Source organism: Pithys albifrons, chromosome 2 (assembly GCF_047495875.1).
Source record: "Pithys albifrons albifrons isolate INPA30051 chromosome 2, PitAlb_v1, whole genome shotgun sequence".
NCBI classification, from domain to species: domain Eukaryota; kingdom Metazoa; phylum Chordata; class Aves; order Passeriformes; family Thamnophilidae; genus Pithys; species Pithys albifrons.
In genome coordinates, this window is record NC_092459.1 from 96,307,151 (window position 1) to 96,322,692 (window position 15,542).

A 15,542-nucleotide genomic window follows, 5' to 3' on the forward strand; every position below is an offset into this window, starting at 1 on the left:
TTTTGCATATTTAAGTGTATGCAAAATGTCTTGTACTACACTGGAATTCATTCTGACAAGGCTTTATATAGCATTTTATTTACACTCATATTGTACTTTAAGGGAGAAGTGCTAACACTGGCTTTGTTTTGAATGGAAGTAACAAAAGGTAATGCTAATTGCTCTGTGTCCTCCTCCAAAAAAACAAATAAAACCAAAAAAACCCCACAACACAAAAAATAAAATAAAAGCAATCAAAAGTGGAAGCTTGTTTAATATTGCTCTACCATCATCCTGAAAGGCATAATAATTTGAGTTACACATCTGAACTGATTGGAGTTACAGAACCATATCTCCTTTTTGCATTTAACAATATATACAATATAAAATAAATACATTTACACAAATGGACATTGGTTGGAGCACACGGTATGATACACATCACAAAAATATACAGTTGATTGCTATACAGATGTGAAGCCCATCTACAGCTATAGACATGTTTGTTTTCATTTGTTGTTTTGTTTCAGTTTTTAACTACTGGCTATTATGCAACTCCTGGATTATTATAAGCAGTTTAATTTTTTTTGTCCTTTTGCGATCTTTGCACGATAAGACTGCCGTAAAATGTTTTCCTAGGCAGGTAAACAGAGACGCTTAAATAATTAAAATACAATCACCAACACCCATTTTCTCTTCTATAAGAAAAATAGCAGTTTTAATTTTTTATATCTTTTTATGTTATCATTTAAATGCAAAATAGTGGAATAAATACAACAATCTGATCTGATTGAAACAAATGTGTAACTTCGGGGAGTTACACAATCATATTGCTTTAAATAAGAAAAAATTAAAAAATGAAGCAAAAATAGAAATTAAATTGTTATGGCTAAAACATACACCCTTTGAAATTTTCCCAACACTTCACATTAAGTAAGTGGTCTTGAAAGAACTCTTCTCCAGCAAGGTTTAAGATGAACAACATTATAAAGCCCGTGCAGTTTTTTTAGCTAAGTTTCAGGTAATGGTTTTACAGTCTTGAGACACTTGTTCTTTTGCAGCTCCAAAAAATTACGGAAAATGAAAACTAAAGTTTGCACCGTGTGCCTTTAACACATCTCCATTTTTTGTGTGATTTTGTATACTTCTAGTTGATTGGCTTTTGACCCTGAAGCCCAAGTTCTTTAATGTGATACAGCAAAAACAATATTTATATTATATATTTATATATATATAGTGTACTTGAACAGTAGCAACTTAAACCCTGCACAAACTTTCTGGAAAATAAACTTTTTTTTGCACTCTTACATATATAAATAATCTTATAGAATCAGCACCTTTTTCCCAGGAGTTGTTTTTTTTTTTTTTGACATTTTTCAAAAGGGATGTGCCAATTTCTGAACTCCTATCACAGCTATAAATTTCAAGTTATTGACCATCTGAATGAATTGCTAATGATGATTTACCTAGAATCACACTACAGTCACTTCTCTACTGAGAAAACACAATCTACAATATAGTCCCATATAGCTAATGATAGATACACAGTTTTTTTTCCTAGCACGAGGCCAACGGAGCATTGGCCCATTGTTATTTTGTTTAAAGCACACAACGTAGCAATAGTTTTGGAAACTTGTCCGCACCAAAAAAGTTTTGCAACAACACAGAGCGAGTTAATAACAACATCTGAGAGATGATTGAATAAAAGCTATATTTACAGCATTTAAAAATTAGACTTATCTATAATCTTGAAATATTCAAAGTTTTATTTCTAAGCTATACATTGGTATTCTATAATAAACTGTTACAGAAATTATCCCTTGTTTTGAAAATATTATGATTTCAGTGTGTATCTGTTCATAACGAGTATTTGTTTGGAGTTTCGATCTCTTAATTATTACTAGGAAGAACTTTATTACCGGTAAGGAATAGAATATACTACTGTAATCTCCTGAGGAATTGTACATCCAATATTGTCTCTAATTCTACCCTGTGTCTATAAGCACACACCACAAGAATCCAAACACCACAAGAAGAACAAGACAACAGTCTTTGAATGCAACATAAAAATTCAGAAAAGCACAGCAAACATGAAACATTGAAAAGCTGAACTACATTTCTTTTGTTTGTTAGGATTACAATTTTAATTACATCTGTGTACATAGAATAAGGATGTTCACATAGTACAGGGAGCAGCTACTAACACTGGTACATTGGTATAGCATTTGATGGAGGTTATTGTTTATTGGTTATTTAGCGACTGTAGTTTTCTGGGGGCATCTAATCGGTTTATACATTAGATTACACCTCGTAACAGTCTTGAAACTGACTGACTTTCATGCTGTGACAATACTGGTTGAAAAGCACGTATACTGGTTTAGCTACTTGTTAAAGGATCGCCATTTACAAAATAAAATCTAAATCAATAAATAAGGTATCGAAGTGTTAAATTCTTCAATTTGGTCAGAAGTCTACTGCTCTGATTTCTTAATTTTGCGAACGGCGGCATTTGCCTCATTGCCTCTAAGCTACTATTGGTTCATAGGGTTTTTCTGCGTGTGAGGTTATAATTTTGCAAACAGGCAGCATCTCGTTCGTTTGCAACTGAAGCAGTTAGAAATCACGTGGCGACCACACCTCTGTACAGTCGCTGTCTCCTAACACCGTTACGGGTCCGTATTTGACATGGAGTATTTCTATGTTAGCCTACTCGGATATACTGCAGGTGTAATCTAATCCTTTGAGTCAGTGAACATTTAGTTATAAACTGGAGCTCATGTTAAGAAACTGGATGTTTTGGACCAGACTGGCACACAACATAAATTGCATCCGTGATAATATGCACCTTCCCTTCGACTATTGCTTTAGTAAGATAAATTCCCACATTAATAAATGGCTGAAAACTGGTAAAGCTGGTACAAAAAAATCTCCGTTAGTAAGAAGAAACAAAACATTTAAAAAAATCTTCCTTCAGGATTCATTTGTCCTTCATTATTGTTCATCATTGTTCAAGCCAGCACAAAAATGCAGTATTTCTTTCTCTTTAGTATTGCATGAATGAATAAAGCTTAAACTATTCCCTGAAAAAGTTACATTGTAGCTAACCTAAGAAATATCTGGAAGACTTGAAAAAACAATTAAGGAATCAAATGGCTGTAACTGATCTAGATGGAAATGCAATGATAAGAAGCAGCCGATGCATCGTCGCTTAGTCGTCTAATTAGAGACTGCTCCTATGAAATCTAATACTGCATTCAGTCAGTTCATCGTGTTGTACTGTACTGCTAGGTACGGTGGTTCTCTCTTTGATTCCTTTGTCATTGGGGACATTATGGTTCGTAATAAGTTCACTGGCATCCATATTATGGATTTCCATCCTTTGGCAGGCCTGGCTTCCATCTCTCTTCAATTAGAGACCTCTTTTAAAAAGTTCAGCAGCAAAGGAAAAAAGAGAAAAGGAAAAAGGAAAGGAAAGAACAGAAAGGAAAAGAGAGAAAAGGAAAAGGAAAAGAAAAAACTGCATCAGAAAGACACAGAAGAAAAAGTTGAAAGCTGCTTCACAGTCTTGCTGCTAAATATCAGTGCAGTCATTTTTTCCTTAATTAAACACTAAGTTTCTTTGCCATTATTATCCTGTTTATTTTCCCTTTCATTTTTTTTAATTTTTTTTTAAAACGTGCATGATGGGGAAGCCCATGATGCTTTAGTCAGACCTTGGCCTCCAGCATTTCCAAAAAAAGTTTGTGCATGGGGACTTTGCCTTCCAGTTTGATGTTGTAGAAATGCTGCACAGCCTTGGTGGAGGTTTGCCTCAGAAGCGGGAGAGTCATCAACATCTTGCCTGCACGACGTGGGTCTTCCATGTGCTGCCCAGCCTCATAATCCTGCAGAGCCTCATGTAAGACATCCTGAAGTTTCTGCACTGCCTCAACATCCTCTATGTGCATTGAGTCTGCAAAACAAAAGAGCAACAGGAGGTTTCAGTTCGGTGTGCCAGGAGTTTGATAACGCTATGGCTGCATGACACTTTCACTGGTTCTGTCCATCCCCTTTCACACAGAAGAAAGATAATTACCCACTAATTTCTATATTGACCTTCAGCAAAGTATATGGAAATGCCATGGAACTACAAACGCACAATTAACTCTTGGGTAAGTAATTCTTCTCCTCATCCTTCTCAAACAAGTGAAACAGTCACCCTGAGTGCTCTGCAAACCATCTTTATGGTTACTGCTTTGAACAAATGACAGCACCAGAGGGCCGCATGAATGGAGGGCTGTGTTCTATCAGGGAAGCAAGGATGACTGCCCTGCTGTGGAAAAGCTCGGTAAAACTCTGTGTCAGGTTCCAAGGCTGCCGAGTTGAAAGCCATGGGTGTTACTCGCGGCTCAGAGATGCTGTTGTGGGATTAGGACCACTGCACCAATGCTAGGGAAATGTGGGATTTCCTGCTAGGTTTAGCAAATTTTTTTCTCTCAGGCATATTCAGACAGACAGGCAACATCTAGCATGTTCCTGAATAACTTTTGTTCTGTGAAGCTAACATCTCCTACAAGGTGTAATCCCTCCCTCCCACCCACTCAGACGGTGGTTTATCTTGTTAGTGTCGGGGTTTTGCATTTTTTATAAAACACTCAAAGCAAATACCTTGCCCTGTACCTTTCCAGGTGAGATGCTCTGGTGGTGTAAGTATTGAATGACAAGCCTAGACACAACACATACCAGGAACTAAACTAAACTGCTACATGACCTGGAAAGATTAAAGCAATGGAAGTGTGAAATAAAAAGAAAAGATCTAACTGAAATAACTGTAAACCCCTCAATTGGATAGATACAGAAAGGGAAGATGTCCCTGAGAATATGCAGTTACTGGACCGTGCTGAGATGACTTTGGATGAGCAGCCCTAATTCTCTGACTTTTATGTAGTCATAAATGCCAAAAAAGCCCATATGTGGTCCCAAGTCAGGTGAATGTAAGTAAGGAAGACCAGTTGTAGGTGAAAGGGGCCACCAAACAGCTACGAAAATTTGGATGCTCAACAAGTTTACAGAACCAATAAAATACCACATGAAAACAGAACTGCTGTGAGGAGGCATGAGTCTCAGGGACAGGCAAGCTTTGCTTAGGGTGAAACTGGGACGTGGCATAATTAAAGTTTATTATTGAAAACTCTAGTAAGTACAACACTGCTTTGCATCTTAATTTTTGGTTTTGGAATAAAGCTCCCGTTTCCAGACAGAATAATAACCAAGGAGCTGAATGGTGAAGAACCCACTTTATCATCATTTCCAAGACCTTCATTCAGCAGTCTGATTCTCTGGATCAGTATGTGACGGAGCCTAATGGTTCACCCTGTTGATGATGAAACATCAAATTTTGCATATGCTTCAAATATCTGAATTACATTCAGAGAAATGAGGCATCTAAGATTCATTTCCTAAAAGCTGACATGCAACTATTTCCTCAGATTATTACGCCAGATAGCAAACACCTCTCTCCTTGCAAACACAACCACGTAAACTGAAACACAGACCAGTAACTAACAGGTTAACAAAAACGTTCCAGCTTCTATTGTCAAAGCAAATGTGCAAATTGAAAAGAAAAAAACCCCAAAAGTTACAGTTCCTCCTCTAAAACAGATACTTAATTATATACAAGTTTGGATCACTTAGCACGTTTTATTGATTCTGATGACAGTTTATCTGTTAATTACACATAATGGAGTCCTATGGGAATTTTACATGTTTAATAATTCTGAGTCTTCGTGAATACATGCTCTAAGAAGCATGCAAGTAAGACACACGCTGCAGGGATGTGATACTGCACATCAAGGTGCACTGTGCTGAAAGCAGAGGTGCAGAAATATCTCTCTTAGGGATATAGAAGACTACAACATTTTTAAAAAGATGACAGGCAAGTATAACCTCTAGCAAAATTTAGTTCTCAATTAATGTGAGATGATTCCCCAAATCCATACACTTTTGACAGTTTTCTAATATGGTAATTCTATTTAATAATTCTGTGTCTATAAGAGAAATCCCCTGAAGTCTGTGTTCTACAAAATTATGTAATCTATACAGACATGCTAACACACACATATAAAAATGTCACTGATGTCTTAAGCATACTGTCCAGCCACTGGGCTTAAACTGGAATGCAAACTCCAAACAAATTGTTGTCTTTACTCCCTAACTCTTTAGCAAGTCCTTGGCTATTCACTGCAGCACTGTAGAACACAAGATCTGCTACTGCAAATAATTTTTCTATAAACTATGCACTCTGTGTGCAAAATTATACATCTTTTCCTCCTCTCCCCAGACCCACAGTACCAGGGCCAGATTTGCTGGGGAACCAAATAGGAGCATTTTATCTGCAACAAATCCTTGGTGAGTCACAGATGGGCTGCTCTCGTGACTTTTTGTTTTTACACCATACTGCATAAAGAAACAGGTCTTGCTGGAGAATGTGACTACAAAGGTTTACTTTTTAAACCTTTACAAAACTGGTCTGATTCTTCCCAGAATAAGTATTTACAACTGTGACCATGTCTGAGTTTGAAAATAGATGATGGATGGAGTCAAGACTAATGTATTTTTCACAAGGAGGTGAAACTTGCCTAAGATGTTTAACTCTGCAGTTTGGATAGCCATTTGGCCTGGAGCATTAGAAATAGCTACACTCTACATATTTTTTTAAATGAAACTGAGTGAGGAGGAGAAAGAGGATGAGAACACCACCCAGAAAAAGCAAGAATCTAAGGTAGATCGAAACCTGCTCTTTAACACACTACTACACTGAATGCTCTCAAACTCCTGCACTGCGTGGACACATCCAAACCGAAGGTATCTTACCCTCTCCTTGCAGGGTGATTGTGTATCACACCTCCAGTAAACAGAGTAATTACTTATATGGAAAAGCATTTAATGTATTTGTTGTCGTCTTCGAACTCAATTTAGTAGGTGGGAAGACTGTGACCAATCAGCTCTCTGCTGCCCTAATGCAAGCACTCTGCTGCCCAACGGTGGTTCACGGAGCAGGTCAGGAAGCTGTGCCTTTGGGAACAGATTTGGTCACAGCAAATGGGGTAAGAAAAAACAGCAGAGAGAGGGGCCCTTCCAACAGCGATTAAGACTTCAAACTGTTCTTTTAAAATGGTCATTTAGCTTGAAAGATTTAAAAATTATGTAATCAAATTACTATGATAATTTAACTCTCCATTTACAGCAAAGATTCAAACTCATTTCAGCTTTGCCCATTCTAGGGTCTGCCAATGTTTAAATGCAAACTCAATAAATCTGTGCTATTTAATTAGACCATGATTCAGCTTGCAGATTGCTCAGGAAAATATTAATCTCCACAAAGATCCTTCGTCAAGTTTTAGCCTTGCAGTCTGGAACTTCCACTTTATTCCCAATATTAAACAAATGTAGATCTTAATCCCTCAGGCGTAAGCCTTTGAAAATAAGGAAAATGGTTGAAAATGCTGAACTAGCCAAGGGGAAAAGAGGAAAAAAAATAAAAGAGAAATCTTTTCAGTAACTACAGACTGGCAGATGCAGAAGTGAATTCAGAGCAGGCTAACTTCTTGCTAAATATTGCTTATTTATTGGGATAAATCCAATCCTCAGTGATGTCATCAAGCACCACTATAATTTCAGGAAACACAGACAATCTGTGTGACAATCCAGAAATAAAGAAATAATTTCACAGATAATATGAAGCTGAATTATAAGTGAGGTACAAAGAGCTGGAATGTTCTTCCTATACCATGAAAACCCCTTTTTTTGTTTATGGGTTGGTTTGGGGGTTTTAAGAGGCTTTGCAGACAGTCTGGATAATTTATGATTATGTTCTACACAGGTACTATCCAGAGGAAACCTGTAACTGGATGTAATGCAGTTAAAAATCAGTGCCCATATAAACAATTGAATTAAACAGGGTAATTTCAAAGTGTCATTTGAAACAAAGAAGAATTTGATGGTAAATGCCCTGCAAAAACTCAGTCCTGGGCTGGTGAAGCTGAGCTCACAACAGACAAACACAAAGAATTGTTGCTACAATGTGCTGCTGGGATTTCAGTGTAGCAAGGGGAAAAGTTGTTCCTGATCTCAAAGCTGCAATGGGAGAGAGTGAGAGCAACGAATGAGGACATCGACTCACTGAGCTCTGCTTGGAGAATCTCATTCTATCCTTACAAATGCTTTCTTTCACCATCAGAGGATGGGAAAATAGAATTGTATGTCCTCTGATCAGTTGATGGATCGTATCATGGCACAGAAATAGGAGAAAACTGGAGTTCTCATCCAAGAAAAACATTGCAAGGTCCAGACAGAAATTCAGATTACAATCAACCTCATTTAAAATTCAAACTTCATCTCAAATGCAGAAAACAAACACCCAGCCACCCAGGAATCATTTAGGACACATCACAAAGGGCAACAACTAGCTAAAAACTGAAAGCACTTGAACTGAGGGCAAGAAGGTCTCTCAAAACACTGCTCTGAGGAAAGTTAAAGGCTGGTGTATACGTATTTTTTACATAAAATCACTAAAAAGTGGTAGAAAACTAGTGGTCTCAAATGAAGTGCTTCTTCATGTCAGAAAATTCAGACAGCGTGAAGGAAGAAATTATTACAGTGAATCAAGCAGCAGGGAGCATGCAGCAGTGAACAGACTCATGAGGATGCTGCTAAACCACACTGGAGAGGTAGATACCAACAAGTACTTGAAAGACAGCAATTGCTGTGATGTTTGCGATTCTGTGTAGCTGAGCAGTTCACAAACTCAAACTGGATAAATCCGTTCAGAAAGTTGTAGGGTCCTGGAAGAACTGGATGGGATGAAGAGTAAGAACAGAGGCAAAATGGCTTTTGCTTTACATAAGGACAACAAAATCCTAATCTGGATTATGTCTCAAGTAAAAGGAATGTTTTATCTAGACTGTACTGCCAATCAAAAGAACCTGCAAAATCCACTGCAATGTTTGTTAATGGGTGAACTCTTCTCAAAATTACAGAACCCCTTCCTCCTAAGTCAGATTTTCACAAGGACACAAAATGTTTGTCCACATGGTGTTTCTCTACAATTTTTGTGAGAAACACAGTGGCATTTTGAAAAGCATATTGCTTAAGATAGATGCAACCCATGGAAATTGTCAACTGGAAATCAAGCTAGGTTCTTGGTTCCCTCACCCACAAAAATTCCCATCCTTTTCCAGTCTAGAACTGAAATTTCCCCAGACGCACTTTGGTCTTCCCTGTCTATGGTAAACAAATGTACTTCATTTGGACTACCTATTTGCCTGTTTTTCCTGAACAGAACTGCTGCTGGGGTCTGCATAGTTAGGTTAAGAGACAAGCACAGAGGCAAACAGAGGATTTTCCCTTGCAAAAGAGTATGGCAAAGATGATCTGTCATCTGGAGTATTCTACTGGAAACAGACACTTCTATTGTAATATATGTTGAAAATCAAAGAGGAATAAATTAAGAATTCCTTATCCATAGGAATTATAGGCAGTGGAAACCAAAAAACCAAAACAAGGGCTTGTATGATTGATTTTAGTGAATGGAGACAGTCTGGGTTGCCCTGGTTTGGCCTACTTTTTAGAAAAGATACAGAGACTGAAGCCTCAAAACAGTTTTTAAAACACAGTAGGAAACAAAGGCATAGGAAGAAAAGAAATTGCTTCACAGAACACACCTATTTATTTCAGGGACTAACTGGCTTAGTGGCAAACTAAACCCACTGGCATAAGGTAAGTCAAAACATATTAAACCAGTATTTAATTCCTGAAAAGGTTTACTCTCCACTAAGATAGGTACAATGGCAGTAAATAAAGGAATATGTCTGCAATGCCGAACAAATTGCATACTATGAAATGGTTTGAGTACCTACTGAATAAAACTACTAGAAGTCTGGAAAAAGTGAATTGAAATGATAGAGCTGGGGAGTGAGATACCAACTAAAAGAAAATACTGATTGAAGGGTTTGAAATCCTTTTTATACACTACCAAGATATACCAAGATGTAAGTAATTACCCCTGAGGACCACTGGTTTGACCTCACTTCTTGTCCCTTTGTGAGTCTCAGACTACTAACAGGGAAATAATGTCTACTTACTTCGCAACTACATGAAGAATATCTCAAAGTTATTCAGTTACTAGACCAGATACCAAAAAAATTATTAACTGTTAATTAACCAATGATTAAATCTGCTGCCATTTCTTTATGCTAACATTAAGCAAATGGTAGCAGACTTATTTATTTTCCCTAAGAATTGTGGGTGCCATCTGTTTTGATTACATTAAAAGGGAATATGAGGGAGAAACTGTGTTCAAGCAAAATTGACTATAGCAGCAACTTTCTTTTCCAAAAATCTGTTGCTCTGCTCTACCACTCTACATACAAAGCTACATCAAAGAATTAAGACCTTGCTGTTTATCTTTGGCAAAATAAACACTTGTAACACACTCCTACATATATATAAAGATATATCTGTCCAGTCAAGATAGATGTCTTAATCATGAATTCTAACACTAAAAATATGACTAAATAAAACAAAATGAAAAAAAATGATATTATGAGAAAGTAAATACAGTATGTTGTGACATATACATAATAAAGATGATGTCATGTGGAGTAAGTGATTTATTGGGCTCTACCAATTAATTTCTATTATGATAATATCATTTAATGATGATAGTCTAGTGCTCTGAATACGCTGTGTCTGGAAAGCTAAAAACTTGTAAGATACCAGGATGACAGTATAACTTTACTGGCATCAATATTGATCTGCACTTCATTTTGCTAAAATGCACAAGATACTTCTTGCTTCTCACTCCTTCAGTACTGAAAGGGTGATGATTGTTTTTTAAGGAGAGTTAATATCAGAGACCAGAAATTGTGATGATAAGCAGAAGTTCTTTTCTCCTTCTTGTGGTCCAAGCTAGACAGATAGTATTAGTGTTTAAGATTAAAATTTTAACAGTGCATAGAGTTATACTTTTAAGTGCCCAGCATCCACATTTGGGTCAGATTTTTCAAGATGCCAGCAGCCTATTAAGCAGATGCGCACAGATAAGACTTTCAAATGTGCTAATTTTGATACTCCAGTTACTTATGCTAGGTCTTAGATGAGAACTGAGCTTCTCTTAAAACTCTGTCTCATTTGTGACTCCAAAGGTCTTCTGCAACATTTGGACTGAGGGCCCAATTTAGTCCTTAACTGATCAGGCAGTTTCAAAACACTGCTCACCTGCAACTCCCTGTTTAGTATTACCTAATTGACACAGGGAAACATTTCTTAAAACAAAAGAGATGAGCAGGTCATCTTTTCTGTGTCGGAGCATTCATGTGCACATGCACACACTCCTGTACACTTCAACCGTATTTTGTAAATGTTTCCCCTTCCCTTACACACGAGGAAGTAATTGGTACATGCATGTTTTGGAAGCCATTCAAAGTTGATTTTCTGCGTGGGTAAACAAAGTGCTCATTGGTGCCAGCTTGTTCATTTGGGCGGTGTGAGGCGGAACGCGGGGCAGTGGCATCCTGCAGCTTCAAGGTACCTCCTGGCTTTTGTGTACAGAAGGTAGGGAAGAAGGAAGGAACTCAGGATACAAGGACAGTGCCAAAGAAAGAGTGACTTCTCTGGAGTTCAAGCATAAAGGCTGTATTAATTACTATTAAATCAATGCAGATGCTTAAAACTAACCTGCTAAATTCCGTATGTACATATTAAATATAACTGGAGAAATCATGCCTGTATGGATTTCAATGTAGGCAGGACTGAAATGTCTACACATTTCAGTATTGTGCTCTTACATATGTATTTAAGCTTTTCAGAGTCTATTTGCACTTCATTTGAAATCAGTGACAATCTACAAGGTTGCCACATCTTGTGTTTCTGGAAATTTATAGAGTGGTGTGGCATTGCCAACCTGTGAAGGAAACATTTCATAGTGGCTGTCAGAGAATATCCCTGAAAAACGGCTACTCCTCCCCACCTTTTAGGGACCAAATGGTAGGATTATCTCCCATCCAGTATTGCACAATTAGGCTCTGTAGGCCTAAAGAAAAGTTAGCAGTTGGGGCATTTTAATGCTTATGCTACTGAGATTTGTTGGCCAAAACAAAGCTTGTGCTATTTATTCAAACAAAATACAATCAATATGAAGACAATCTACAATTTCTTTTTCCTGCTCCCAAACACCAGCAGGGAAAGTACTACGACACTGTATCATAAATCACAAACACAGACACAGAGGTATAAAACCATCTTTGTCTACTATTTTCAGTAGAGTCAACCTGGGAATCTTTCCAGACAGTGCAGATATGGCAAAAATGTCTGAAACGCCCAAGATTTCTTATTATACTCTCTACAGCTACAGAAAGGCTCACATATTTTAAACCAGAAAAATAAATAGTGGAAGAAAGCAGAAGTAGCAATAAATAGTAAATGTGAATTGCCACTGATTCATTTTATAATGGCATTTAATTTTTTTAATATAACTGCATTTACATTAATCAAGTTCCTAGTTATATGAAAACAAGCTATTCTGGCTTTGTCTATTAAAAAAAAGGACAAAAAAATTAATTCAATTTTATTTTAGTTTCAGCAGTATTTGCAAAATGAAACACTAATGGTCTGATATCCACTGATGGGCTGTAATTCTGCAGGTGCTATTTTAAACCTACAGGTTAGTGTAGCTACAGCTGATAAAAAGTTTGGTACCTGCTGCATGTACAACCTGAAGCCGAAATGTTGAATGCCAGCAGTCAAAACACTGTTGAAAGAGAAGTGGAACAGCTGGGCTGCTTTTCAACTTCTCCTTGCAACAGTTTCATTTTAAGACAGCAATTTTAGTTCTTTAAGATGAGGGAAGGAAATGTTTTCACTTCACTGTGCCCTGAATTTTAGTATGCTGAACTGTCTTTATCTCTGACATTATCCTGGTTGTAATTTCCAGTGAAGTTAATGAAGCTACAGATGATTTTGATACACTGTATGCACAATGTGTGACTAAACTTTTTTTTGGCAGCAGTTATTTTTTATTATTACTTAAACACTGCATGTCTTTTTTTGAGGGAGGAAAAAAAGGTGTGAATGGTATTCAATATAACATCCCTATATTCTAGCCCTTATTCTTTTTGCCTAGTAAACTACAGAAATATTTCTAATTTAGTCTTTGAATTACAGAATAAAAATAAATACAAAAAACCTTTGCCATTTAGACTCTTAATTCCAGTCAACTTTCTTGCTCTGATCATTAAGCATGACCAGTTTTGAGAAAAAGATCTTCCTGTAGCTGCAGAGCATCCTCAAGTGCCTATTTGCAATGGCCAAAAATTAGAAAAAAATCTTCAATGAGGAATAATTTTGGTCTTTAGAGGCATTTCAGCATTTTGTTAATTTTGAAAATAAGATAATATTCTAAAACTAAGGGCAGAGTTAGTGGGGTGGAGAATATTTTACAAAGAAACTAACAAGCATTTTGGCTTTGCATGTTTTTGAATTATATTTCCAATTAAAAATGCAGAGTGCTAAATCACATTACAAAGATAAATAGGAAAGTACAACTTCATTGTTGAAAACAATTTCCCTCCTATCAATCTGAGGATTCACGCATCAATATTGTAGATGAACTGTTAATTACAAAATCAATTAAAAAATTATTTCTAAAAACAGTCACGCGTTCTGGCTCTCAGGGGGGCAATTTGGGCAGAAGGTCTCATCTCACTAGGACCGCGCCAAATCACAAGTCGTCATCCACAAGTAAGCAAAAGCAATCTGGTTTTTCATTTTTCAGCGCGGCTGAGCCCAGCCTGAGATTGATCGTCACATATGGCCCCAGAAAACAAACTGTCAATACCTTGAATGCTGCAGAATTTGAACAAATAGCCGTCCGCCCATTCAAGCCACTCATTGCATCCCATTTAACAGATTTTATTGACAGTTTCCTTCTTGTAATTAAAGGGAAAACTACTGGCCAGCAACCAAGATAAAGTTCAAAGATAGGGTCAAAACAAAAGCAGATGGAGGGGCACGGTGTGACTGTCAATGGAACATAGCATCAGAGCATGTTATTGACACACAGGTATCTAATGATCGGCACGTCATTAAAGAGGGATCTATCGTGAACTTTATGCAAATGCTAAAAGGGACTTAAGACCACAATAAAGCATTAAGGAGACACAAAAGGAAAAACAACAAAGCACAAACGATTTTTACTTATCTGACAGTATTCACTGCTTCAGCACTTTAAATTCAAATGTGGAAAAAAAATTCTTTCTGAGATTTTTAACTCTTGCTGCACAGGTAATAATTTTTGCAGAAGCACTCTCATAAATACAGAGGATATATAAGTAAAGGTGGGGTCCTTGTGAGATTCAATAAGGATTTCCTCCCTCCTCCCATATCCTGAATTCCCTCTATCAAATAAATCAGTAGCTGCCTTTAAAGAGAAAATATATAGCCTATTCTTCAGCATCCTTTCTTTCCTTTTAATTGCAATGATTAGACTTGTCTGGATTATGGAATGGTTATAGGAGAACAACATCTATATTCATTTGAAGGGATCTTTGCCTGAAAAATACTCTCCAAATCATATTCTCCACTTCCTTAGGAACATATTCCCCAATTACTTCGAAACAGACAGTTGTTCTTAGTTTGAACTGCTTTCTTTGTTGCCTTTTAGCTAAAATCTGATTAGCAATTTCTTATTCTAAAGCCATGTTTAAAACAAGCATGCAGAAGTATTATGGAAGGTAGGGGGAAAAAAATGACACATTAAAAATGTAGCAACCGTCATGCCACTCTGCCAACCTGAATTAGCAAGTGCTATAGCTTTGAGGGTGACAAACTCTTCTTTCTCCAGCTTCATGCTCTTGTATTTCTTTACCAGCTGCAGTATGGCATTGTTAAGGTCAAGAAGGCCTGCCAATTTGGACTGGTCTTCATCCATAATATAATCTTCAGCATATACGAGCTCATCCTCAAAAGAAAGTGACCGGTATACAACACCGAGAATCAAAATCTCCATCCAAGCACTCTGCAGAAGGCTCATCTGGTCAGCGAGAGACAAAGTGGAGAATCCTGAACAGGAGAAAAAAACACAACAGGAAAAATATTAAACACATTTGGATTTATCAGAAATCTGCTTCTCCTTTTTATTTCTTTTTATATACATTGTGATAAAACATGAATGTAATTCTACCATTCTCCCTTCTGCTTTTGTGCTTCTCCTCCTCATCCTACTAAAAGAAAGTGAATCTATATAAAGTAAAATATTTTGTAAACAAAAGAGAAGTTTTAAACAAGCTGGAATTTGCAGGGTCTTCTTGTAAGAATCATATTAATTTGGGGGGTACTGCAGTGACAGTCTGTGATTTGGATCATGTCTTTGTTCTGAAATACTTGTGCTTATTTCTAAAAATGTGATGCTTTGAAACACATCTGGTGACTCTATTCACCACTACCATAAACCAAGAAGGATAATTTAGGAGAGAAAAAACTAAAACTTTTTTAAAAGGGAAGATTTGATGTTTTAATAGAATTAAGGT

The 15,542-nt window shown here is 36.9% G+C and overlaps 1 protein-coding gene across 23 annotated transcripts in view; it reads right to left on the minus strand.

The window, feature by feature from the left end:
* Positions 1-233: 233 nt before the first annotated feature.
* ESRRG (estrogen related receptor gamma) overlaps positions 234-15,542 on the minus strand; it is a 395,543-nt gene continuing 380,234 nt past the window's right edge. For all 23 annotated transcript variants that reach the window (XM_071578851.1, XM_071578763.1, XM_071578716.1 and 20 more), the window contains 2 exons: positions 14,806-15,075; positions 234-3,931 (listed from right to left, as the gene is read on the minus strand). In XM_071578851.1, coding sequence (XP_071434952.1) covers positions 3,687-3,931; positions 14,806-15,075 — 515 coding nt within the window. In that variant the 3' untranslated portion in view covers positions 234-3,686. The remainder of the gene's footprint in view (positions 3,932-14,805; positions 15,076-15,542) is intronic.